Source organism: Idiotropiscis lumnitzeri, chromosome 21, assembly GCF_059441095.1.
Source record: "Idiotropiscis lumnitzeri isolate Australia: NSW breed Sydney's pygmy pipehorse chromosome 21, RoL_Ilum_1.0, whole genome shotgun sequence".
Taxonomy (NCBI): domain Eukaryota; kingdom Metazoa; phylum Chordata; class Actinopteri; order Syngnathiformes; family Syngnathidae; genus Idiotropiscis; species Idiotropiscis lumnitzeri.
In genome coordinates this window covers 11324986-11351918 of record NC_142411.1, presented here as the reverse complement: position 1 = coordinate 11351918, position 26933 = coordinate 11324986, and the positions used below count along the sequence as shown (strand labels likewise).

The 26933-nt window shown below is 41.4% G+C and overlaps 1 protein-coding gene across 1 annotated transcript; it reads right to left on the bottom strand.

Moving 5' to 3' along the window:
• Positions 1-269: 269 nt before the first annotated feature.
• On the bottom strand, positions 270-26903 carry ddhd1b (DDHD domain containing 1b). The gene is made up of 13 exons (XM_088286829.1): positions 25909-26903; positions 24598-24774; positions 24347-24475; positions 22835-22982; positions 22657-22766; positions 21800-21906; positions 21329-21585; positions 19528-19603; positions 17001-17150; positions 14018-14082; positions 5713-5891; positions 4824-5075; positions 270-3683 (listed from the first exon to the last, which is right to left on the bottom strand). The coding sequence occupies exons 1-13, from the start codon at positions 26624-26626 to the stop codon at positions 3499-3501; spliced, it is 2553 nt and encodes an 850-aa protein (XP_088142955.1). The 5' UTR covers positions 26627-26903; the 3' UTR covers positions 270-3498.
• Between the last annotated feature and the right edge of the window lie 30 nt (positions 26904-26933).

Sequence of the window (26933 nt, the reverse complement as noted above, 5' to 3'; positions counted from 1 at the left end):
TAAATCATCCAATCCATCAAACAGCAGTCACTGGAAACAGCAAAACAAGCCAGCGTCATCAGCAACGAATTGGAAGATTTTTGAAGAGCTCAACCCACATACTTGCATTTTTCCTCAAAAATGTATCACTGATTGAAAGGCTATTAATGGGCGTTTTTTTCCTCTTAGCCAAAACAGGTCATCAAACAAAAATAAATTGAGATGAACAAATGGATCATGTGATTATATACTGTACAGTCTATATTTAAATGAATGAAGAGACCAAGATGCAGAGCCTCAAAATTTTAATGAAAATCAAATTGATAAAATATTCATTTCAGTCAGTTACAGATGTTGAAACGAGGAGCATGACATCATTGGGTTAAATGGAAAATACTGTACTGTACATGTACAAGGAGTCTTTGGTTAAGGAGGGTTCCAACATACAACACTTGGAAGGTTACGATAAAGAACAGGTCCGGTCACTGCTCAAGGATGCACCCACCACCGTACATTTCATTTGATTTATTTATGGCCGAGAAATGTCTCTCATTCAAATCTGATGAGGTAAAAGCATTCCAACTTCTGTAAAAATCAGCGAACCGCTGTGGGAACAATACTGTCATTAACTGTGGACTTCCTTGCCTCTGAACTGCCATTTTGACTTGACAAAAAATGTAAACAGTACACTGCTATCTGTAAAAGAAAACCGCTTGCCAGTACAACTTAAATTGCTCCTTAACAGCATGCCAGGCTTTGTTTTCTCAAAACGTTAATAGAATCTATAGAATGAGCAAACAAAGCAACAAAAGGTCAAACCTCAATCTGGTTCATCTGCCAGTTTGTTTTCATGATTGCCCATTCCTGAATTTCTCCTATTGTACTGCCATTATCCTTTTGTTTTTTTATTATTTTTATTTTTTTACAATTTTTACGTCATATTGAGACTCTATGAACAATAAATTTCGATATCTGTACTTACTGGTTGGTTACTAGATCAGTGATTTGATGACACGACCATTTTATTCAGTTTGCCAGTCATGTATTTGAACCGGCATACCATCCAACAGTCTTGATATTAGCATTGGTCCGCACATTATTACGTCATGAGGAGTGGCGCACATAAGGGGAATTTTTATTGAAAGAAAAAAAAAAACGCAAGCACCTATATACAACTATACACACCTTGAATTTCTGTGAATGATCAAATATAATATCTTTGTGTGTACAGATTAATATATTGATCTTCAGGCCATCTTAAAATATTTTTAACCTGAATTCAATTCAATGGTATCTATTGATAATGCAACAATTGCAAAAAATGAAACAAATGAGTATGCTTATTGGAGGAATTGCTCGCATTAAATCCACACACTGGACATCTGATCAAAACGGCACATTGACCTTTACATTACTTTTAACAGTTGTCATTTAAGCCAACAAGTTAGCTCAAGGTAAAAGTTGTCCTCTTTGCCCAGTGAAAGATTAGAAAAGGCTAAAATGTTAAACAGGGAGTACGTAAATCTTATGTGATCATTTTCATTTTCTACCCTGAATGGAAAACTTTGGCTTCCAAAACCATGATGTTTTTTCATCTTTAAGACATCTGCAGTTAAAAAGCATGACAAATCAAATTAATAAAAAGGTCACGTTTTCTAAAGATGTTTTGGAAACAGGAAAGATGACTTGACAGGTTATGTCCAAAAGTTTTTAAATGTTGAGATCAAGTGATATTTCGTTGATTTAAGTTGTGTTAAGTTGTGTTTGAGATCAATTTAAAAAAATTACATGACATTTTTTATTGTTTCTTATCATTTGTACTGTTTATACACACGTCCCTGTAAAAAATTTTTGCAACAGTCCAAATTATCTGCATTTCGAAAAGGTATGAATAATTTTGGATATGAAACTTGTGTCACAGTGGAAAGAAAACAAGCATCATTAGCCATTTAAAGAAAAGCAACTTTTTTGTGTCATTCCAGCTCATTTAGAATTTGTTTACATTTGGTTATTTGAAACTTGTGTCACAGTGGAAAGAAAACAAGCATCATTAGCTATTTAAAGAAAAGCAACTTTTTTGTGTCATTCCAGCTCATTTTGAATTTGTTTACATTTGGTTATTTGCCATGTTAATGACTGTTCTATGTCATCTATTTTACAAACCAGAACTCATATAAGGTAAGTTATTCTACTGTTGGCAACTCACAAACATTTGGCCGCGTCACATTTAAAAATGTCCTATGTAATGAGAAAATAATCCTCATTGAATGCAGGATTATTAATTTGGCAGTGTAATAGCTTGAGAAAAATCTACAAGTATTTGAATACGGATGACAACTGAGCCACTTTACTGGTGAGCATTTGTCTTTAGGTTTCAATATTGTCTCACTTCAACCAGTTCTGACATTTGTACACAAACACATATACACGTGCACACACAGAGGTAGAACAAAAGCAAACATGTCAGAAATTTGAGTTGTTGTAAACACGGAGAAAAGGGGACCATTCTATGGATATGCTACTAGCGCATAATTCTAGGAACCAAAATCGGTGTAACAGATCCAACATGACCTGCCAGTCTTTTTTGAGTAACCACTAATCATGTACTTGAAGTGCATGCACATCCAGCACACGTGTCCCAGCTGTCCATCCATCCATCCATTCATCATCTATACCGCTTCTCCTCACGAGGGTCGCGGGGGTTGCTGGATCCTATCCCAGCTATCTTCGGGCAGTAGGCGGGGAACACCCTGAACTGGTCGCCAGCCAATTGCAGGGCACACAGAGACGAACAACCATCCGCGCTCACACTCATACCTAGGGGCAATTTAGAGTGTTCAATCGGCCTACAATGCATGTTTTTCATGAGATCGCAGAAATCTTGAAAAAGGGACAAAAATGAAAACAGACAAGCTAGTTTTGGCAAGAACTTTTGCTGTCTCTCCATATGTTATGTTGTGAAATGAACATAATTGCAAAGCTGATCGTTGTCCTGCTCAATGGTTAAGAGCAATTACGGGGCATCAGGTTCACCTTGGTCTTGGTCACAGTTCAAAACTATTCTGCAGAAGCACAAAACACTGTAAAGGTTCAACAATGAAACAGCACAAATGGATTGGTGAAAGAAGCAGCTGCTGCTGCAAAAGATCGTGAGCGGGAACTTATGGAGAAGTGGTCAGAGGACAAGGCTTTGGGGACAGTACGTCCATTCTGTCAAAGGTCACATTGAGGTTAGAGTTTGTAAACTGGGACAAATCTGGATCGTGTGTATGCGTGTGTGTGAGTGTGTGTGTGCGCGAGTGCGTGTGTGTGCGTGCGTGCCTGCATGAGTGTCACTGTCAATTCAGTTTCAATTCACTTGGTAACAGTCATTTTATGCTCTTCTGAAGCCAAGCTTTAAAAAAAAAAAAAAAAGAAAAAAAAAGAAAAAATACATTTAAGTTTCTAAATCCAAAGCCATGATGTAGAAATAAAATGTATTAAATAAATATGGATTTAGTTTAATTTTGTATTTTTTTTTTATGAGGCAACCGTGTTTTCCTCAGCAGTCTCAGGAGGGTCTTGGGGTCTATACATGAATGTAAGGAGGAAAAGCGCCACATCATAAGAGCACCAATAGGCTGTATGCGACGTCACCGCTGACCAATAGCGGCTCTCAACCAAGCCTTCTCGCAGTTCAAAGTCGATGCGTCTTTCCAATTCCACTACAAACACAGAGGAAAACCAGCAAACCAGTTAATTGTTGGTGGGAAAAAACAGCTAAGATATAGCTATCAAACGCAGAACAATAAACAGAATGGTTCAAATCTGAACGAAATAAAGGCTGTTTTTGACGTGACAGTTTTGGATGTGCGGTTTTGTACAGTGATGCCTTGAGATCAGAGTGACTCGAGTTAGTTTATTTAAATTAACCAAACAAGGTTGCCTTAAGAATCTCAACTTGTCCATCAAAGTCATTGGGCAGGGCTAAACGCTGACTGACTAAAATCTTGTCCTCGCCATTGTGGTTGGAAACATGGCGGCTATGATGATGAAGGACTTTCATGAGCTCCCTTGATTGAGCAGTCGAGGCTTGTATTTAGTTGTTTTGCTTGAGTATTTAAACCAATGTAGAGTTGAATAGCGTCACTCAGTGTATCAGAGTATTTTCACTAGACACGCCGTAGGGCTCAATCCATTATTCTGGAATTGATTTGCCTTGACTTGATGAGCAGCCCAACCAATCAGGTGTTAGGACGTGCTCACCAAACTTTGATGGGCCAGTTTGACAGATAAAATTAATTCATGAGACAATGCAACAAAGAAATAATTAAATACAGAAATAATTATATAAATATTTTTTTACATATAATCATTGGTAATTTAATTAATTAATGACCCATTGATTTATTTTAGTTCACATTTAATTAAGAAATGAAACCTTTAATTAATGACACTTTTATTTATTTAATACTCCATTTATTTATTGATCTGGTTTATTTTATTCCATATTTAATGAATGAATGAAACAATTAATTAATGACAACTTTAATGAAACATTTTATGGTGTATTTACTTATTTAATTTTGGCACTTTCAGTTCTCCATAGACTGATAGCCATTTTTTTCTTTAACTTGATTTTCCCACATGCGTAACTGAGATCTGCAAGTGGCTTATTGTCTTTCACTATATAGCAGAGGAAGCATACCGTAATTTCCCGTGAATACGCCCCCTCATATAATTTGCCTAATTTGGCCTGGCCACCCGTTTGTCATCATCAAGCTGTCATTAATTCTAGCCAACCCAGTCCATCATCATTGTTTTAACTACAAAAACAGGAGGTAAGACTGAGTTTTTACACTCACAGGTGGTGTGGTCCAAGACTACTGAAGTGGATTGAGACATTGCCTGCTCCATTCCCCTACGCTCATCCTCTACTTGTTTTTCCTTCTCATCAATTTCAGGGAGCTGCGCCTTCTCTCCCGCCGCGTTCTCCGCTTCTGTGGTTCGGCCGTCAAACTCTGAGGGCTCCTCCTCCACTCCACCCACCTGGCCACTGGATCGAGAAAAGCGGGAAAAGAGGATTCCCCCGATTCCCTTTCCGATACTTGCAGCGCCTGAAGGGCAAAAGGAACATACATGATAAATGATGTAGAAAAAAATGATCAAACTAAGAAAGGGGTCGTGCAAAGGACAGTGTTCAAGCAGAAACAATGAAAAGCAGTTTAGCAGCTCTTAGTTTAGCGGCATATTTTAAAAATGTACAAATACAGCAAAATATAAACAGTATCAAAACAGTATACAAGAGCCAAAACATCAAATAAACATAAAGTATATTGATTTAGCCGTATATGTATCTATTCGTCTTTTCTGAGACGTACAATATCGAATGGGATTGTCCCACTTCAAAATCAAATCATTCTTGAAATAATATCGCACCCCATGAAAATAGAAGACAATCTGGAGATGGGCCTCCTTTGCAGCTAAAATTGCTCATTGACTTCAGGGAACATTTTGAACATGATTTTTGAGCAAGTCAGTTTTTTTGTCCATTCTTTCAAAACTTGGTGAGGGAAAGATTTGATGGGATTGGGTTAGGTATCTCAATTTTTTCCACACCAAACCCAACCAAGTCTTTATGTCTTTATTACCACAATTCTTGATCATTATAATTACAGACTTTATTTGTATTCTATTTATTTACTTACTTTACTCATTATATATCTATGTAGCCTTTACCTTCAATATGCTTACCCATGATGCTGGCCTTGCCGAGACTGGTAATGGACTCTCCGTAGTGTCGTCGTGCCTGAGGTGGGGAGGTGCAGGGGCTGGGAAGGCTTTCAGAGTCTGACATAGATGTCGTCTCCTTGGGGAGGTTTAGGAGGGTGGGGCGAATTTGATCGTATGGCGTGGGGCTGGTCGTGTTGTACCTGCCATATTAAAGCCACACAAATCAACTTGAACTTTGACCGAGGAGACAATGAGTATTTTTCTCATATTACTTAAAAGGGAAGTCACGCCAAAAAATGACTTTACAAGAATATGTTCTATGCAAGACCATTAGTCTAAACATGCCATTCTGATCAATATTACTTTTGTGGAATATGAGTGAAACAGTTAAATCCACCCGTTTTTATCCAGCCCATGGGGCGGCCATTTGGTCAATTCCCATGGCTAAAAACAGGTGGATTGGGCTGTTTAACTCATGTTCTCCAAACACAATATTAATCAGAATGCCATGGTTAGACAAGTAAAGGCACATAGAACATTTTGGTAAGATTCTTTTGGGGGGTTGACTTCCCCTTTAACAAGCCCTTTCCATGAAAACTAACACAAATGCATCATAGTCTCTTAAGGGTTACTTTTTTGGTCCTTAAGTATGTTACTCAAGATGTATTTGCAATAAATGCCACCGGAGGGAACCTCACGGTCTTGCAATACACTATAGGGCAGAGGTATTCAATTAAAAGTCACAGAGGTCCACGACAAAAATTTCTTCCAATTAAAAGGTCCGAACCAAAGTCCAACTTCCCTTAATGTCTAGCCTATGTTCACATTTTTATATAGTTTCAATATTAAGTCATTTTCAACAGAGCGCACTTATATACTAAATATTTAGCAATGTTCCCATTAAACACGTTTGCCAGTCAAACAAATATAAGGCGTTTATTTCACATTCAAGAAAATGTGGCTCCAGGAACTTAAGTTTGCCACTTCCAGAAAAAACAGTAAAATATCTCCTGCAGAAAAAAGTCCTAAGCATTGAGTTAACATCTTTTACCTTTTTTTTTCTTAAATCAAAGAGTTATGAGCCTAAAAAAAAACGGAAAGCCGAATTATCCAAGTAAAACAGGTCAACATGTTCAGTACACAATCAACAAAAATGGCTGTCCTCATGAAAAATTAATTCAAAATGAGCTTTGACACCACTTTTTCTTTTGAATATTTTTTTAACTTCTCTTAATGAGAAAAATGAGTTTGTGACTGCCCTGTCAGTGACTTAAATCTGGGTTGGAACGGAGTCAGGGCCATTGGGATTTGGTAGATTATTTCACACATCTGGGCTTTGTGTTTTCCTTTAAATAATGTTTGTGCAACCACATTTAAGCACTCCTTCACAACTTCCCCATCACTTGAACGTTTTTTGATGTTTCCCCAAAATCCATGATACTTTTAGTGAACATTCGTTTGCATGCCGCTGGGCTGTAAACAAAAACGTAAACATCTGTTATACTGCACTCGAAGTTCGATGTTTTTCCGTGCGCTCACCTCAAACCTCAGCGGATAACTTTGTAAAAAAGGGCGGTGCTTTGTTTCGTATTAGCGCTTCGAAATGTTGCGACGGTTTCGGAGCATATTATGCACACTGGTCTTGAATCGGCTGCAGCCAGAACGAAACTAAATTTCTCCGTCCATTCATTTAAAACAACACGCATCGACCTTGATAACTTTCTAGCAAGGCATACTGTCAGCAGCACTCTCTTCCGATCTGCTGCGCAATTGGCAGTGGATCGTAAACAAAAGATTTGATTGGCTCAAATCAGTGACGCCATATCCGTATTAACTAGAATTGCAGCGTCAACGTTTGCAAATGCGCCCTGAAAAAAAATCATCATAGATTGGTCATGGGTCCGGATCCGGACCGCAGTCCGCCATTTGGTGATGCCTGCTATAGGGGGCTGTAATATGAAATGCCAGATGCGGCAGCCATTTGGTATTCACACAACAGCAGATAACAAACTACATTTTGCATTTACAAATACCAATAGTTATAGTGAAAATGTTTCCCTCTTTAGCAAGTAATATCTTCAATGAGGTTTTGAGGTTCGTTTTAAATGTAGTATTTCTGTATTACTGTTCAGCTGTGCAGATGAAAGAAGGTCAGACAGTTGGTTGGAATTGTAGTTTAGTTTGAAACTACTATACAATGCTTGTTGGCAATTTTTTTAAATATCTCTCTCTCTCTCTCTCTCTCTCTCTCTCTCTATATATATATATATATATATATATATATATATATATATATATATATATAAAAATATATAATATACTGTGGCGGACATTAGGACCATGCCTCTCACCCAGTAGGCATCCCGTTTGGGGGCGTATTCATGAGAATGTTTGCTGGCGCGAATTTGTGATTGGGCATTATTCTGTTGTTGGCAGTCTTGGAATAAAAGACGTGTTCACAGTCAGTCGTGTGTGCTCATTTCAACTGCCACATTGGTGACCCCGACGCTGAGTATGTTTCAAGTAGTAGATGAGGTGTCTTCCTCGGCCATGCCGCCCCAACTCCCTCATCTTGCAGCCGTCACCGCTACCGTGAGGCTACTGGAGTTCTGGCAGAGCGATCCGGCTTCGTGGTTCCAGCATGTGGAAGCGCTTTTCCACCTCAGATGACCCGAAGTACTACATGGTCGTGGCGTCTCTCGACCAACTGACTACACGTCGTGTTATGCAGCTATTGCGAGCACCTCCACATGGCGGGAAATACGACGCGCTCAAACAGCTTCTGCTGAGGAGGTTCTGTTTGTCGGACTCAGAGAGGGCAGATAGGCTCCTTTCCCTGCCCGGTTTGGGCGATGGCACGGCGGTGGATCTCATGGACAATATGCTGTCGCTATTGGGTTCGGATGAGGGCGGTTTTATTTTCCCGCACATTTTCCTGCGACAGCTACCATCTCCGGGGCGCGGGGTGTTGGCTAACTCCGCTTGTCTGGCGACCGGCGATTATCGAGGTTTGGCTGAGGAAGCGGATCGAGTTCTGCTGGCTACGAGACGGTTTGCCGTGCAAAGTGTGGCGGCCGATTCCACCCTTGGGACGACACCAGACGTGGATTCGTCAACGGTGGCCGGAGTGGTCGTTCGAAAGCGTCGTGAGAAGGTTCTCTGCTTCTTCCATCAGCGGTTTGGCGCCAAGGCTCGGCGTTGTGTCCCCCCCTGCACCTACGAGGCTCCGGGAAACTCCAACGCCCGGAGTTCAGTAGTGGCTGTGGGCGCCGGCAAAGAGAGCGAGCTGCTTTTCATCACAGACTCGTCCTCTGGAAGACGTTTCCTGGTGGACTGCGGGTCGCAAGTCAGCCTGCTTACACCCTCCGCCGTGGCCAAGGCGGGCGGCGTTTGCGGACCACCCCTGTGTGCGGCTAACGGCTCGCCCATCATCAGCTTTGGTTCCAGGTTGGTGACTCTGTGCTTCCATGGACGTGATTTCCAGTGGAACTTTCTTGTTGCCGCAATCACGGTTCCCATTATCGGCGCGGATTTTCTGTGTGCACATGGACTGCTCGTTGATGTCGCGAACCGCCGTTTGATTGACACTGTTTCTTTCGCTACTTTTCCGTGTGAGGCTGGGGGACTCGAGCCATTAACGCATGCGAATTATGACATTTATCAGCGCTTGCTGACAGACTTTCCCTCGCTGACGACTCCAGCTTTTTCCACCGCATGCACTAAACACGGGGTGGAGCATTTCATACCCACGGTCGGCCCGCGTGTTTTTGCTCGCGCGCGTCGCCTTGACGCGGTCAAATTGGCGATAGCAAAAGGGGAGTTTGCTACAATGGAGTGTTTGGGGATTGTGAGGCGTTCAAACAGTCCGTGGGCCTCGCCCTCACACATGGTGCCTAAAAGTGATGGTTCCTGGCGGCCTTGTGGTGATTTTCGTCGCCTTAACAATGTAACCACGCATGACCGTTACCCCATTCCACACATTCAAGACTTTTCTACCCGTTTGGCGGGCACCACCATTTTTTCAAAAGTGGACTTGGTCCGTGGTTACCACCAGGTGCCTGTGCAGGCGGAAGATGTACCCAAAACCGCGGTGATAACCCCGTTCGGACTTTTTGAATTACTGCGCATGCCTTTTGGACTGAAGGGGGCAGCACAGACTTTTCAAAGATTGATGGACTCTGTGTTGCGCAACCTCGACTTTGTGTTTGTATATCTCGACGATATTCTGGTGGCCAGTCCTTCACCAGAGGAACATCTGTCGCACTTAACAGAGGTTTTCAAGCGTCTTGATTCACATGGTCTGATCGTTAACCCAGCGAAATGTCAATTTGGTCTGGCTGAGATCGATTTCTTAGGCCACCGGATTTTAGCACAGGGCGCGGTCCCCTTGCCCGCCAAGGTGAAGGCTGTGGTGGCTTTGCCCCGCCCGGCCTCAGTTAAGGCGCTGCAGGAGTTTTTGGGCATGGTTAATTTTTATAACCGGTTTCTCCCGCGTGCGGCCCACCTCCTGCATCCTCTTTACAATGCCTTGAAAAATAAGAAAGCTAATGATACTGTTGAGTGGTCTGCGCGGCGGGAACAGGCTTTTCGACAAACTAAGGACGCCCTGGCGAGTGCGATCCTCCTGGTCCACCCGATTGCGACTGCGAAAGTTGCCTTAACTACAGATGCTTCTGATATAGCTGTTGGGGCAGTGGTTGAGCAGCTCGTGGCAAATGTGTGGCAGCCTCTTGCGTTTTTCAGTCGTAAGCTGCGGGATAACGAACGCAAGTATAGTGTTTTTGACCGAGAGTTGTTGGCTTTGTACCTTGCGACGCGCCACTTTCGCTTCCTTCTTGAAGGACGCCATTTCACGGCTTACGTGGATCATAAGCCACTTATGTTTGCGATGTCAAAGGTTACTGAACCATGGTCGGCCCGTCAGCAGCAGCACTTGGCGGCCATTTCCGAGTTTACGACAGACGTTCGGCACGTGGCCGGTAAGTGTAACCCTGTAGCTGATTGTTTATCACGCGCGATCGTGTGTCCAGTCCAGCTCGGGGTTGATTTTTCGGAAATGGCTGCCGACCAGTCAGTTGATCCTGACATCCGCAACCTCAAGGCAGTGAGTACGGCTCTTAAGCTTGAGGAGGTGGTGTTGCGGGGCGGTGGCACTGCTCTCCTCTGCGATGTGTCCACAGGCCGCCCTCGTCCTGTGGTTTCGTTGGAATGGCGTCGCCGGATTTTTGATTCGATCCACTCCCTGTCACACCCTGGCGTCCGTGCATCGGTCAAGCTGGTTGGGGCCAAGTTTGTCTGGCCCGGGCTTCGTAAGGACGTCAGGATGTGGGCAGCGGCCTGTGTAGCATGTCAGCGTGCCAAAGTCCACCGACACACCAGGTCGAGCCTTGAACCTTTTACGATTCCGGCCAGGAGGGTCGACCATGTGCATGTGGACTTGGTAGGTCCCCTTCCCCCTTCGCAAGGTTTTACTCACCTACTCACTATGGTGGACCGGACGACTAGGTGGCCAGAGGCGGTTCCTCTGTCCTCCGCAACCTTGGTGGATATAGCCCGTGCGTTTCTGTCGTCCTGGGTCGCGCGTTTTGGCACGCCGACCGATATCACCTCGGACAGGGGCCCCCAGTTTGTATCCGAGCTCTGGTCAGCCTTGGCAGTATCCTTGGGTGTGCGCGTGCACCGCACTACTGCCTACCATCCGCAGGCTAACAGTTTGTGCGAACGTTTTCACCGGTCACTTAAAGCTGCTCTGCGAGCTGCGTTATCGGACGGTAACTGGGTCGACCGTTTGCCATGGATTTTGCTCGGCTTACGTTCAGCGGCGACGGAAGATCTTAATGCCGCTCCTGCTGAGTTGGTGCTCGGTCAGCCGCTTTGCGTACCTGGTGAATTTCTGCCAGACGGTTCAGACGCTCCGCCCTTTTCCTTTTTGTCGGGGGGGCCCATGAGCCCTGCACCGGTTCACCACTGTGTTCCCAAGGTATTCGTGCCATCCGCGCTTATGTCAGCCCGTTTTGTTTTTGTGCGCCACGATGCCCACCGCTCGCCCTTGCAGCCACCGTATGACGGCCCGTTTAGGGTGCTGGAGCGCGGCAATAAGAGTATTGTGCTATATATGGGTGGGCGAAGGGAGTGCGTCTCGTTAGATAGGCTAAAACCAGCTCATTTGGTTGCAGGCGATGTGCTGTTGCCGGCCCACGTCCCTCGCCGCGGTCGCCCTCCAAAGTCCACGCCCTCACTTCCGCGCGACGGCGTTGTGTGTCGTGCTCCCGCTCCTGTCTCGCCTGACCCCCCTGCCCACCGGGTTTCAACTGCACCGCAAAAGGATGGCCTGCGTAGTCGTTGTGGCAGGCCGGTGAAGCCCCCTGTGAGGTTTTCGTTCTGAGCGACCTTCTGGGTGTTCCGGGGGGGGCTGTGTGGCGGACATTAGGACCATGCCTCTCACCCAGCAGGCATCCCGTTTGGGGGCGTATTCATGTGAATGTTTGCTGGCGCGAATTTGTGATTGTGCATTATTCTGTTGTTGGCAGTCTTGGAATAAAGACGTGTTCACAGTCAGTCGTATGTGCTCATTTCAACTGCCACAATATATAAATACATATATATATATATATATATATATATATATATATATATATATATAGGGCGGCACGGTGGGCGACTGGTTGGTTAGCACGATGGCCTCACATTATTGTTGTATTGCACTGGAGAGGGGAGCTCTCTAATCTCGTTGCACACTTGAGTACAATGACAATAAAGGGATTTCTGATTCTGATTCTGATTCTGATATACTTTACAAGATAAGTATAGTCTAACTTTTATATGTTAAGGAGCTGTTTATTTGTCAAATATGCTGAAATCTGTTGCTTAGAATGCACCACAGAAGATGGGTCATTTCTCAGATAATTTATTTTGTATTAGTACTATATTCTTGTTTTTTTTCATGGTGCTGTTTTTTTTTTTTTTTTACATTTTGCGAAGTACACACAGCAGAAAACGAATCAGGTGTTGCTAAAATAGATTTAATTAAATGGAAACATGTGACTATAAACAATAAACCATAAAAACAATAAAAAAGTGTATCGAAAAAATATCGAACCGTGAAACTAATGTATCGAACCGAACCGAACTGTGAATTTTGTGTATCGTTGCACCCCTAATATATATATATATATATATATATATATATATATATATATATATATATATATATATATACACACGCATATATCCTTCACATTCATGTCATTTTAGTGTAGTATTTTATGGTGGGAGTTTTTATCCAGTCAGAATTCAGTTAACTTGTGTTGCCGGGCAAATTTCAAAATACTCGTGGCACATACTATGTGTCGTCTGTTCTGTGTAAGTGAACGGGCTCTTACAGTTGATCGACCGTTGAAGCACTATGCAGAATCAACAAACCCACACAGCCAGTCTTAACCGGCGACCGTTAGAAAATCTAAAATAAATTCTTGCTTTTTTAACCCACAATGGCCGAAGGAGGGAAAAGTGGGGATTTGATAGCAGATATACTTGCAAGGCCATTGTCAAGATGGACCTGTCAGGAGAAGCTAGTTCTCGTGTGCCGAGGTCGTCCAACACCCAGTATCCCATAAATAACCATATCAGCTACATTCCAACTGACCCATTGATGGCCGCAACCTGTAATCATAAATATTAACGGACCTGAACAGTTCTTTTAAACAATCCCTGAAAATAAATATTTTCACGCAAGATGGTGTTTTCATTCAAACCGACAATATGTGGTTTGTTTAATGACTCTCACTTCCTCTATCGACACAATATAATCAGAAGCAATCAAAATATAAAAATGAATGACGCTGACTAACTAATAAGGAACAAACAACCAAACGGTATACGTAATACACTGAGAATGTGTATCAATAGATGAACCTGTCAATACATTGAAAAATGTCACACATACAGGGCTCAGTGTGTTCCAAATATCCACACTGTGGCTCGAGAGAAAATAGTCATCAGCAAAACATGATCCTATGAACAGCTTCTCAAACTGTTGATTTTAAATCTGTCATGGATTAAGGGCATTAAACCAACCAAAGATTATTTTAAACTTAACACCAGTGCTTCAAACCAAGCTCTTGAATTTTTTCTTTTTAGGATGAACAGGTTATGCTAGGATCTGGTTACACGTGTGTCCATTCACTCCAACTTATCCTGTTCAGGGATGTCTAGTCATTCAAAGGGATGACACATTAGAGAAAAACAAGCATTCACATTCACACCGACAGAGGTTGAATGAAAATCAGCTATGGCCACAAATGTAACACATTACAATTTGACTTACCAGTGGATTTGAACAGGTGCAATGTTACTGTAGTGCTTTAAAATAAGAGGTTCCAATCTGTATGCCTAAAGAGCAGAGAGAGAGAAAAAAAGATTTGGACAGAAACATTACCTATATTCCATGTCATTGAAGTTAATATTGTTTTCCCATCTTTGTTACAGTGGAACCTCCAAGGTTGAATGCAATTAGTCTTGAGAGGCAGTTTGATGTCGATTTGCTTATATCATAACATGATGTGTTTCCCATAGACCAAAACTAATCAACGAATGGCCCATAGGCCAGAACCACCCCCTCCATAGTTTCAGACCCTTTTAAAGTCCTGCAGGCGACATAAAACGTAAAGTAAGATGTGGTTTTATAGAGATGTGCACGTGTGAGCGGTACAAGTCAGCAAGAGCAACAACTTGTGACTTCAATGTTGACAATTTAGCGTTCATGGCTAGACCCACCCTTTAGCAGGTTGGTCCGATTCTGGGCTATTTCACGCATATTTAATTCCCTGCCGACTGAATGCAGGTAAATGGACTGAAAATTACACTTTCATTATGCATTAAACATTCATATGCAAAAAAAAAAAAAATGAAGAAATTTAGTTTTAATTAACTATTAGAGCAGGTTTTTTAGGTTTTATTTTTTGAATGTAGTTTAGTTTGAATTGTTTTCACATTAATTTTTGTGTTTTTAATATATGACGTATTTCTCAAATGCAAGAAAAAAAAAGCTCACACGAAGTATTGTGTGGCAAAGTGGAGTAAACTAAAATTCCCAAACGACTGTTCAACATTTGTTCATCCGTACGGCTCTATAGTAATAACAAAATAAATACATTTAAAATAAACTCCGAAAGGTCATTCATGAAATAACTGACAAAGATGAAAACAAAGGTCATATCAGTCAGGAGTCTTGTGTCCCGAAGGGGATCGTGTTTGCTGGATTTTTGCCTCGTGACAGAAAAGGTATGTTGCTTTTGGTTGACACAGTACTTCGTTTACTACTTTAATGGAGGAAAATATCATTCATTAAATCGTTTGTGTCCGGATATACTCGTCTTTCTGTGTCCCGTCAAAGCTCGAGCTAGCGCTAGTATGCTAACGTCGTCATTATAGTACTGCAGGCTAAGTCCGCGAGCACATCACTACGGCAATGCCGCGCACGGTTTGCCTTTATAAAACAAAGGGACCTAGATGACTTGCCAATGTATAAGATTGTAATCGACCATGACGGTATTGGCTATCGATTATTTATTGCGACAGAGTTAGTTATAATTTATTGCAATATCGATTTTTTTCCCCACCCCTAGTGCGTGTGTAGTGTTAAACTGTTCCTGCTTGCCGCCTAACCATGGTCGGGAGACGCTCCTCATTAGGCCTGCACGATATGCGGTTTTAACATCGCAATTGCGATGTGTGCATGCGCAATAGTCACATCGTAGGACGTGCGATGTTTCTATTTTTTTATTTATTTTTTAGAACACGGAAACCTTTGGTTTGTTTCAGAAAAGCAGCACACTACACTATGCTCTTCATTGTAGAGACTACACAGACCATCTTGCTCACCCCCACGCTAATTTTTTATTTCTATCAAGTGGCCATCCCAGAGCTGTAAAATAAACAAAGCAGTCTTCCCAAACAGAGCAATTTGAGTCATCTGGTGAAAAAATTTATAGTTTTAATATCGCAATGTACATCGCAGCCTCCCCAAAAATCGCAATGTTATTTTTTTCCAATATCGTGCAGCCCTACTCCTCATACAGAGCACAGACAGACAGGGATCGCACTGTTTTGGGATCGAAATCACGACCTGATACCGCGCCTTTTTGAGATCATTTACGAAGCAGAAGTCACGCTGTACTGATTAAAAAAAAAAGCGTTCACCAGTGGTGAGTCTCCCAAGTAATTTCTTTCGCCGCTGCTTGAATGCCAATCTGTTTTGTGCCGCAGCAGTATGAACTTTATTTGTACTACGTATATGCAAGTCCCTGCGCAGCAGCAGCAACGAGCTGCGTAATGACAAATAAACGACCCCACTAACAGGTAGCTTTTTAAACGAGAAGGCGAACGAGGGGTCGCCAAGTGTGCTAATCGCTAAAGTGAAATACAGATTTGACCCAAAATAAGTGCTTAGGTGTACAGTCAACTTTCAACTGATGTCTGGTTATAACCGCGTTAGGTAGGAGAGCCAGCAGCTATGAATGAATGAATGTTGCATTTCAATCAATACGTATGAAGACTTAGATGCTCTCAAACTGGAACACGTAAACGGATGACGACATCATGACGAAAAGGTTTGATGTCAAATGTATATTAAATATTTATCATAATATTTTGCACCACATAGTACGGAGTTTCGAGATCTACACAATAATAGGACTCCAAATTATATTTTTTAATAAATTTAGCTTTGCTATGGGACAATGTTTTTATTGGCATAATCTGACCTCTATGTACAAAGAACATGTACATTAGTATGAAATGTAAAACATTTGGGTGTTTAAAAAATGCTTTTTGATGTACACAATTACACAGAAATATGCTTCAGATTTCAATCAAATGTAATCTTATGACCCAGTGTACATGAAAAAGAATACCATAACAAATATAAAGTGATCAGAGGATGTATGTTGTAATGGTGTTAGGATCTGTGTTGAAGTTTTGACAGCCTTTGTGCGTATGGTGAATGAATAATTTTACATCCATGTGAGTATGCAATTCTTTAGGATAACAAGAAAAATTGTGCATATATTTTGATTTTCCAAAAGTATTGGTATCGGCAGATACTGCACAGCCAGTTAGCAGTATTGGTATCGGGTCCCAAAAAGTGGTATCGGAACAACACTACTTTAAAGTGCGCCTTATGGTCATGAAAATACAGTAGTTACCAGTTGACAAGCCAGTAGCTAACCCAAAGTGAACTGAATGAGGCACAGCATGCAAAGATTCCAAACAGGAAACCATCACCTGCACACAATAAGGAACTAACTTACCACAGGGTCAGTGGGATGGAATACGTTGAAAAGGCGTCTGCAGATTGAGGTGGGGAGGATATGGTCCTGAACCACATTGCTTCCTGGACGGATGCCACGTAATGCCAAGAATACTGCCAGTGGGGAGCCCATGCAGAAGAAATTCTCCACCTAAATAAAATCAAGAAACAACAATGATCTTGAAAAGTAAAAAGTCAAATATACTGCAGTACACACAAGCGCATAATTTTAACAGCACAGAGTGTGCAACAAACCTTAATATTTTTCTTGTTACCTGACACAAACAAAATAGTGACTGTGTTTCCAGCTTGAAAATGTGAATTTCTCTCTTTCCAACATTGCTGTTTACGTGATATGGTATGGTGTGGACACGTGACTTGTCAACCAATTGAAAACGTGACACGACGTTCCCTAAAATTTAAGAAAGAATTCAAATGTAGCCTGAAAAATAAACACTCCAGTACAGATACCCCAAATTTGAGAAAGTGTGAAACCTTTGCTTCCGACTAAAGCTGGACTACAGACAGAAAAACTTGAATTTAGAAACTTGCTGGAGTCGACGTAGAAAATTCACGCAAGCACAGTGAAAACACACAAACCCACGCAGTAGGCTAGTGCTGAGATTCGAACAGATTCCATCAGATGGCTTCATTTAGACTGGACCACGAAGAAAAATCCTTAGTCAACATAAAACCAGGTGAAGTGGCGTCAGTAAAACAAGTGCGACTCGTGTTCAAGCATGTTGAAGGTCAGAGGGAATCACAAAGTGAGGAATAGAGTTGAAGATTTGTCACGTATTATGAGGATCCTGCCTGGAACAAACAATATTTTTGTATTTCCATGAAAAACAGGAGACTGTCAGAGAAAAGATCCTCTAAAATGAAGAGGATGAGGGTCCATTGCTGGGGAGAACTTCTCATTACTCAGGAATTTCAGACAATGAAAATTCACAAGCATGGATCCATTGTTCTCAAGCAGTGTTGTAATGAAAAGGTAATCCAAGCATACTTCAGCAACATCACCAGCAACAAAAATTCTAACTGGTCATCAAATAATTACAATATAGTTACAAGAGTTAGGGAGTTGTGTCCTTGGAGTCAAGAAGGGGTAAATGCCATGTCCTAAAGTACTTGCAATGCAATTGGCTGGGAGGAATACCTGGTACACCTGAGACCATGCTTGGTTCTAGGCTGCCTTTTCTTGGGGTCTTGGACGACGGTCCTTTCTCCCTTTGTCTTGGCCTTGTCTGCTCTCTGTGTAGGTCAGGTACTAAAAGCAAAAAGCTGGTTGTGGTCCCTTCTTCTTTGTCTGTGACACTCCTGTCCTCCGTAATTCTGTGCGACAATCACTAAGTCTTTTCTGATGCCAAGGATGCCAATTTTTCATCAATAATAACTGCAAGAAATTCTGTTTCATTTACACTTGCTATTACAATTGAATTGACAATAATTTTTATTTGGTCTTTATTTTGGCTGGTACCAAAGAAATATATTATATTTTCTTTTAATTCAAAGATAATTTGTTAGGTTAAATATATTTCATTATTCTTCCATGGTATTCAGAAGCTGCTTGAGTTTTTCTCTACAGCAGTATAAAGTTGTATCATCAGCAAACCTTTCATGAAATTTTACAGAAACAGCAAATTAGTTTAGGACCAAGCACAGACACTTGAGGAATCCCATTAGAAATCAGAATGAGAATCAGAAATCCCCTTATTGTCATTGTACTCAAGTGTGCAACGAGATTAGAGAGCTCCCCTCTCCAGTGCAATACAACGATAATTCAGATAAATATATAATTCAGATAAATATATAAATTAGATAAATAACAGTCATATTCACCTTGTTTGAAATAGTTAAAATGTATATATTCCTGTCTTCTAGATCAGTGGTCTCCAACCACAGATGAAAGAAAAAAAATGATGATGCAAATGCAAGATGCAAATTGTCTACGTCTCATTACGCAAATATGAAACCCACAAGCTAGCAAAATGAGTACAAACCATAGACCACCACCTTTGTAACACTTGACGCCTAATGTGAAAAAATGATCAGTAAAAGCAGATGTTTGCTTTCTTATTTTGATTCAAGAGAAAGATAGTCTGCTGTTATGGAGGAGTGCAGAAATCAGAGATTTACTGTTGGGAATCTGAAAATCTCAGGATTTAGACAATTTGAAATCAAAAGTCTCTAAATGATTAATCAAGTATAAAAAAATTATCTAAAGATTTGATAATCAATTAGCTGTCAATGAATCACACCTCTAAATTGAATAACCTTTATTTTTTTCCTAATGTAGAAAAATGGACAATGCCCAATTTAATTTACTTGAATGTTGAGATGAAACTACTGGTTTGAAAATCTATCAAAAACAGTGAAAGTGTATACAATAGAGTCAGAGATTTTTGGGGACGAGAGGTGTGCAGTTGACATTTTCAACTGTTTCTCTTTTCTTATTCTCTATGTTTTGTGCAATACTGAATTTTAAGTGCTTTTTATTTTAAATTAATTTTAGCTGTTAGAATTACCTTGAATTTCAAAGCCGGAACTGCAACACATGACAAGGTCTGCAGACCCTGGAATTGATCCTCCAAATCTCTCAACCTGCAGAAAGAAAATGCCAGATTTATTATTGTTTTTTTTTAAAATACACATGTGCATGCATGTTAATTGTTCAATTATAATGAATGTCCCAAAACAATAGGACGCAGTGTTGTTCTACTGATATCGTTGAGTTTGGTTATGTTTTTCTCACAAAATGTATAATAGAGTCTACACCCCCCTTGTTCAATTGAGACCAAGAAATCTGATTTCAAAACATTGTCCAACATTAGTGTGACCTATCACTTACAAATTGCTTCATATTATGTTTTTAAACCACAAAAACAAGTCATTGTCAAGAAGGAAGCGGATAGAAACGGCAGAAGAGGAAACAGGCAAGAATAGAGAGTGAATATTTTGAGAGGTCATTGGCAATGAGCCAATTGTCCAATTAATTGACTGTCACTGTGCATTTTGGCAACAAAAGCAGGGTTTACATGCAGACTTTTTTCTATATTGACTGAAATCATTTTGATTGAAAGGCTCAGGTCAACTGTTTACACATGATCGTGTGATGTTTGCCATTACATTTAATCAAAACAGCAATTAGAGCGAAAAGAGAAAAAAAAAAATATTCTACCCATAAAACTAAATACAATTAAATTTCAGCCTGCTTTATATGACTGAAGTGTTTTGTATTCTTTTATGTGGTTCTGGCTTCGAACCTGATTCTATTCAGCTTCTTGAAAAGAATAAAGGATTATTTGTTTTGCTTTCTGGCCACAGGTACATATGAATTTATAATTACTGTAAAATTGTGTGAGTAACACACATTTTTTTATCTGGTACATATGTGAAGTTATGTTGTGCACCGCCGATTAAAATTTTGAATCACAGCAAAACAAGTAGCTGATGAAAACTCATGAAAACCTGTTGCCCAAACCTCCAGATCTGTTGATTTCAGCTGTGTCATTCAGAGTGTGTCGGGATTTCGGCTTCAGCTACAAGGCAAAAAAATGTCACGAAAATCCTACTAGAACATCTTAACATTATTTGGGGTTAATCAGACAAATTTTAAAAGGTGGCATGTGTGTGCCCACAAAAAGTGCGTTTGAATGACACTGTAGGTCTTCCGCCTCTCCTTTTTGAGCCCTGCCACTTCTTCCCCTATATGTATGTGTTTGTGTCTACATCCAGATGAAAGCGAGGCAGGTTGGAGTAGGGACCCAGGTGCAAGCAACTATAATCACCTGCACACTTGAGACAATCCTAAACTCTACTTCATTACCAGATCAATTTATGTTGTCACATCCAGCTCAGGTTTATGCCTGTTTGTCTCATCCAAAATCCTAATATGCATTTTGCTTTCCACCTGGAATTCCTGCACGTGTATACCCTGCCAGGTTTGCCTCATCACCAGAATCCCGCAAGTGTGGACCGCTTGATACCGCACCTGGGTTGAATCCGCCAGGTCATTACTGAGCCTTCAATCAACATTCTAGTAACTAAGTGCTTCCCTTCTACAAAAGATTTTCTTTTCAGTTGATTGTACAGATTATATAAAGTTTTGCCCACACACAATTCAGGCGAGTGTACAACTACACCATCAGTGACATCCACATAAGTGTAGTGTAAATATAAAATAATAATATTTCCATATTACGTGGACTGTCAAGATTGCTGATTGTTGTTGTGTATGCACCACCGATTCACATTGTTTTGTAGTAGAAGTCGTGATGGTCCTACACCCACAAGAAACATTTCAGTCCATTTCGTATTGTCAAGTACCTGAGGCGTGTGAGTCTGAGCTGCTCCTGAAGATGGCGCTCTTCATCACTTGGCCAACGGGCCTTTGTTTCTTCTGGATCTGGCACTTCTAAATGATGAAAGCGCACTGGGTCCCAGCCAGTCATGATGTCAAATGTTATGACACAGCCTAAGGAGTGTGACACGATGGACACTTTTCCATTTTTTTCAAAGTCTGGATTTCTCGTGCAGAAAAGTGAGTAAAGACGGTTCAGCTCCAAAGTCAGACCCCGGGTAATCTACCAATACAATCACACAATAAAAATTCATCACATATGGCAGATGTGCAGTAAACATTGTATTACTATTATCATTGTTGCCTTTATTCACACCTACAAACAGAACTCATCATATGTGGTTGTATATTAAACCATTTAGACATTTTTTCCAAAGACCTCAGAACGCCATGCGTCTGTACAAACTTAGAGATAGCCATGAAAAAAAAAGTCTCACTTCATCTCTGTAAAGTGGGCTCGTGTAGTACATGATGTCCATGGCACTGCTGTTCAACATGTCTCTGAGACCTCTCAGTTTGTCTGGCGTGATGGTGTCCACTGTGTCTGCAAGGGCGCACAAAGCAATATTGAATGTACATGAACACAACAATCAAACATTCAGCATTTACACAATTAATTATGCTCATTTGGATTGATGCTGTCACCGAGGTATTATTTAAACAATACGTTGGCAACCAGCTCAGGGTGTACTCTGACTATTGCCCGAATACAGCTGGGATGGGCTCTAGCAACCCTTGTGAGAAAAAGCAGCTCATACAATGAATGAATGGATGGATGGTTTATAGTTGTGTTTGTTGTGTAGGACTTAACTCAAGTTTCAAGTGATGGAAGCGTGTTAGTGGACGATAGATGATGATATGGCATGATTCCTTCTTATAGTCAGGCCGGACAGATGAAAGAAAAAAAACTTGCAGTACTTCAAGTTTATTTAGTATTCAAGGCAGAAAAAAATATTTTATTTATATCGGACTCTTGACGGCTGTCAAGATGGTAATTGTCTCCGTCCCATTACGCTAATATTAAACCCACAGCGAGTAAAATGAGTAAAAAAGTACAAAATCTGCATAATATGGGATGAGCACCTGAAGCATGACTCCCACCCAAGTTGCCATTCTGTAAAAGTTAAGGACTTGTATGAACTGGTCCAAATTGTAAAAAAGGTTGGAGACCACTGATGTACTCTATATCATTCTAATTCTCTTAAAAGATGGAGTAGTGGGTGACAAACACTGACCTGGATACAATATATAGGAATGTTTATCTTAAATGCCTGCAAGTCAAGGTGCGGCATACCTCCATCAAGAGCCAGTTTCGACCTCCATTCAACAGGAAGGAACTCAACATGCTCTGTGGTACGATTAGGAAAGTGCTTCTCCTCCATCTTTCTGGCAGCATCTCTCATCCTGCCAACAATGTGTGGTACTGAAAACAATAATCTTGATTGCATACTGTACTGACTCATTTGTCTTACATGCTGGTGTTCCTAATAATGCGACCCTGGTCCATCTTCTGACCGATGCCATGCACCACAAACACGATGTGGGTGGTTTCAGGGGGCGTGTCCTCAGGCGCTGCCTCCTCCACATAGCCTCGGTGGAGACGTGTGCCGCTGCTGGAAGCTGTCGGTACAAGAGGACATGTTAGCTCGGTTGTGTGCCCTAATGATCAGAAGGTTGGAAAAAAAATATACTCGATCATCAAGTCGACCGAAAAATGGCGCCATATTTCATAACTTTTAAATGTACTCTACTATCAACCCCCTGCAATAGTGAGCCGTTGCAATGGAAAAATAATAATTCAAATCCAAAAATCCTTTAAAAAAAAAAAAGACAGAAAATCATTAAATTAAAACATCTCCTTCTCTGGCAGTAATGAAAAACAAATGTGTGAACATCGCCAGACATTCAGTTAGGAGGGGCTTTTGCTGTCTTGGTTCAACAGCTGTAAACAAGTCCATGCATTTACTTACCAGTCAAGTAGCCAACGCTTGCTCATTTTTGGCTCACATTGGAAGCTGTGCTGGTGTTGTGCAAGTCCGGTGTTCACAAGACTGCGATGATTAGTTTCTTCTACATTGTTTGTCTTTTTACCTGGCATGTATGTGATGTCGGAAACACATCATCAAAGCTGTTCTGCTGCGGTGTAGCTTTACAAATTCGGCCCTATCTACGTGTTGACTTGATATGTAATTACGTCAAGAGAATGGCTCAAATCACGTTCGGCATAACTGCAGTATATCTCGTTTGCTTGTTTATCAAAAATTTAGTGCGTCCATAGTCAACAACGGGGCTATTTTCCATGTGAGTTCAAACAAATAATACGCCTGCAAGCTGGTATCAGTGACTGGCTGAATATCCATGGCTGGAAGGTCAAGTAAATTTCGCTAAGCAATGAAGGCTTTTTTTTTTAATTAAAGCTATGTTAAAATTAAATAAATAACACACATAATGTAGCTAATTCTTTTTTTTCTCAATCATATCAATGTCAAGTCTAATTAGTATTAGTATTATTATCATCATTACCATAATTATTATTGTTTTAAATCATCCCCGTACTGGCTGGCATACACCTATTGGTAGTGCTGGTACACTGCCTGTTGCCATACCGGCCAAGAGCAGTAGTGTCAGGCATGAATAGTTGTGAGATGTCTCAATGTAAGATGTGAGTGCCCCACATTTAAAGAAAATGAAAGGAGTCGCGATGAATGGCAGAGAATTCAGTAGGCTGTGTTCACGCCCACAAATGCACAAACTGCCCTTTTCTAATAACGCTGGCTTGAGCGTATGTGCAAAATAACCAACACCCGCTCGAAACCACATTGGCACAGATTTAAGCAGCGCTCTGCCCGTCACAAAAATAGAAATATGTGATGCTTTGCAATTATTTGATCTCTAATTCCATTTCACCCGCATTTTCATCCAGATGTCTTGTGTGATACATTTTATGGTCAACTATGAACATGTATAACAAGTTTTCCATGTACCTTTTGAAAAGCCCAGTTTCTGAGTAACAGTTCGTGCAATCTTGGAGGTGGTGGCGTCACTGTACAGGTACACCAAATCCACACTGTGCCAGTCAACATGGCTGCGGCTCAGCTTCAAACTGTGAATAGCTGAAAGAAAGTGACAAAGTAATCAACAGCTGGTTTAAACTATTCCCCATTAGTTATTGTGTTTGCTTGCGTGCATGTACTTTATAGCTTGATTGTACACACATGCTCGTTTCCTTTCCTACCATCTTTGCTGTCTACTGTGGTGGTCACTGCCTCCATTTCATAGGTGTCCCTCATTTGTTGACCCCGGAAACGGGCAAGGTGCTCTTGCTCAATCATGTCACTCTCATCCTCCTCCAAAGGAAGCCAAGTTCCATCAATGAACCACTGACCTCTCATCACAGGAATGCGATCTTGCTCTGGGGAAAATGAAAATAACATTGCTAATTGGATTTATCTGATGTCAACATTCACATTTGATTTCTCGCGCAATTGCAATTAGTGGCTCTTATAAATTAAGGGGCCAGCTGGACATCCATTTTCGTGCGCTTGATGAACCTACTAGCAAAATGGGCAAATGACAAAAATGGCCTCGGAACGCATCAAAAGCGCTACTACCAACTGTTTGTGTATGAATAGACGTGAGACAGCAGTGTGTGTTCAAGCGTGCTTGAATTTCCTTATTCTGATATCACATAACCTGTGCCTCCCACCTGTAACTTGGGCATACCATTACATGGGGGGGCAATAACATAACACCTATAACACCAATTGTGTGTATTTACTTGCATTGGGCACGTTCATGGAGAAAAAAGAAGAATAAGGAGACGAATAATAAGAATGAGACATATAAGACCATAATAAGCCCATAATAAGGTAAGCGGATTTGAATTGTAAATTTGCCAGCTCATGATGTTTAAATATCACGGAACGGGGTCAGGAGCCAACAATTTTTATGAATAAGGCCGGTGGGTCTTATAATAAGGCCGGAGCATCGAGGCCGGAACCGTACCGAGATAGCGGCCGGAGGGCGGGGGTCTGACCGACAAAAAAGGGTCAACTGCCCAGGTCTGGCTATTAAGTTCCATCATCAAGTAACTGTGAGAATGCAAAAATGCTTGTCACGGTAGAGTACAGTATGTGCCGTCTTGTGTGTATTGTAGGCCATTCGCTGCAAGTCTGTTGGAATCTGTTTGAGTTCTGCACTACCCTGAACAATAATCTGTTCGAGTTCTGCACGACCCTGAACAAGAATAGATGTGCAAGACATTTCTGGGAGGGAGGTGCTTCACCCCCAAAAAAAGGGGGCTTTTACATTTTCTGTGGTTTATTTTTTTATACAAACGTAGCTCAATTCTATCAAGAACTTTGAGTGGACTTCATGCAACTTTTAACCATGTAGCGAATTGTAGAGAGCAGTCACCAAGGAAGGTAAAAATGTTGTGGCAGTAATATAATTATTGAGTAGGCCTATTTCTGATTTTTATTGGGCGAAGTGGCGGCTGTTCAGGGTTTATTATGCATGCTTATAGACAAAAACGTTGCGTCCTTACGGTTCCAGTAAACAGGGTAACATTCCTTCTCTTTGATATCCACCTCATAGAGGCCTCCTCTCACACACACTGCCTCCATGGTGATACTTCTGTCATCCAGGTCCCTCATCTCCTCGGATACTGATGGCCGTTGTCGGACCGACGGTTCAATTCGAACACTGCACTCATCCACTGCCACGCTTTCTCCTGGCTGGACCTCGCCGGACGCGGCTGCATCTTTGCCTTCGGTATGACGTTTGACCTTGTCCGGGTTCTGCTCACTGAACCGTCCATAGGCGGTTTCGATTTTTAATGAGTCGTGTCCAACGAAAGGCTTCCACGTCCGCTTGTCTTCTTTGTAAAACCACCTGACCTCCTCCGGGCCCAGCTCCGTAACGATCTCACCCCTGTGCCGAGAGCTGTTGGAACGTATGCGTTTCTTGGTTGTCACGTTACCATCACTTTCCGTGTAGTTCGGGTCGATGTCCAGATACGATGGGCTCGTGTATTCGTCTTCAGACAGGCCCAACAATATCCCATCCTGTGGTAAAAGCGGAATGTGTCGGTCCATTCTGGGTTCTACTGGGTCACTCTCCCCGGTGCGGGTTTCCTCTCCCATCTGATTCTCGTCGTAGCCGGACACAAAAACATCATTTGCCATGTCCCATTCACTGCTGCTCACCGAGTTATTATCCGAGCTCTGCTGACGGATCGTCGTTTTGTCCTTCATATTGCTCATGGTTTTAATTCAAATGTTCTACATAAATACAACGCGTGTTTTTATAATCCCAGCAGAAAGGTTTCTTTCTCCCCAGCTTGTAACATCTGTACGCCTGTGGGTCTCAACCACATTACAACTACATTACATCACTCACATTATAGCAATGGATTTCAACACATCGATCCAAACCTATCAATAAAAATAATATCTTGTTGCGAGCCTACACATTCTATTGTTTTTTAATCGTCGTACACCACAGTTACGTCTGTTAGAATAAACGACGCTAGTTTGGAAGGCAATCTCAGCAGTGTTGTTAACGAGAAAA

Excerpts from the sequence above, each read along its gene's own strand:
- ddhd1b (XM_088286829.1), bottom strand. The coding sequence starts at position 26,626 with ATGAGCAATATGAAGGACAAAACGACGATCCGTCAGCAGAGCTCGGAT. Across the intron at positions 22,767-22,834 it reads ATTATTAGGAACACCAGCAT|GATGAGAGATGCTGCCAGAA; the intron begins GTAAGACAAATG and ends CATTGTTGGCAG. Across the intron at positions 5,076-5,712 it reads CGGCAAGGCCAGCATCATGG|GCGCTGCAAGTATCGGAAAG; the intron begins GTAAGCATATTG and ends TTTGCCCTTCAG.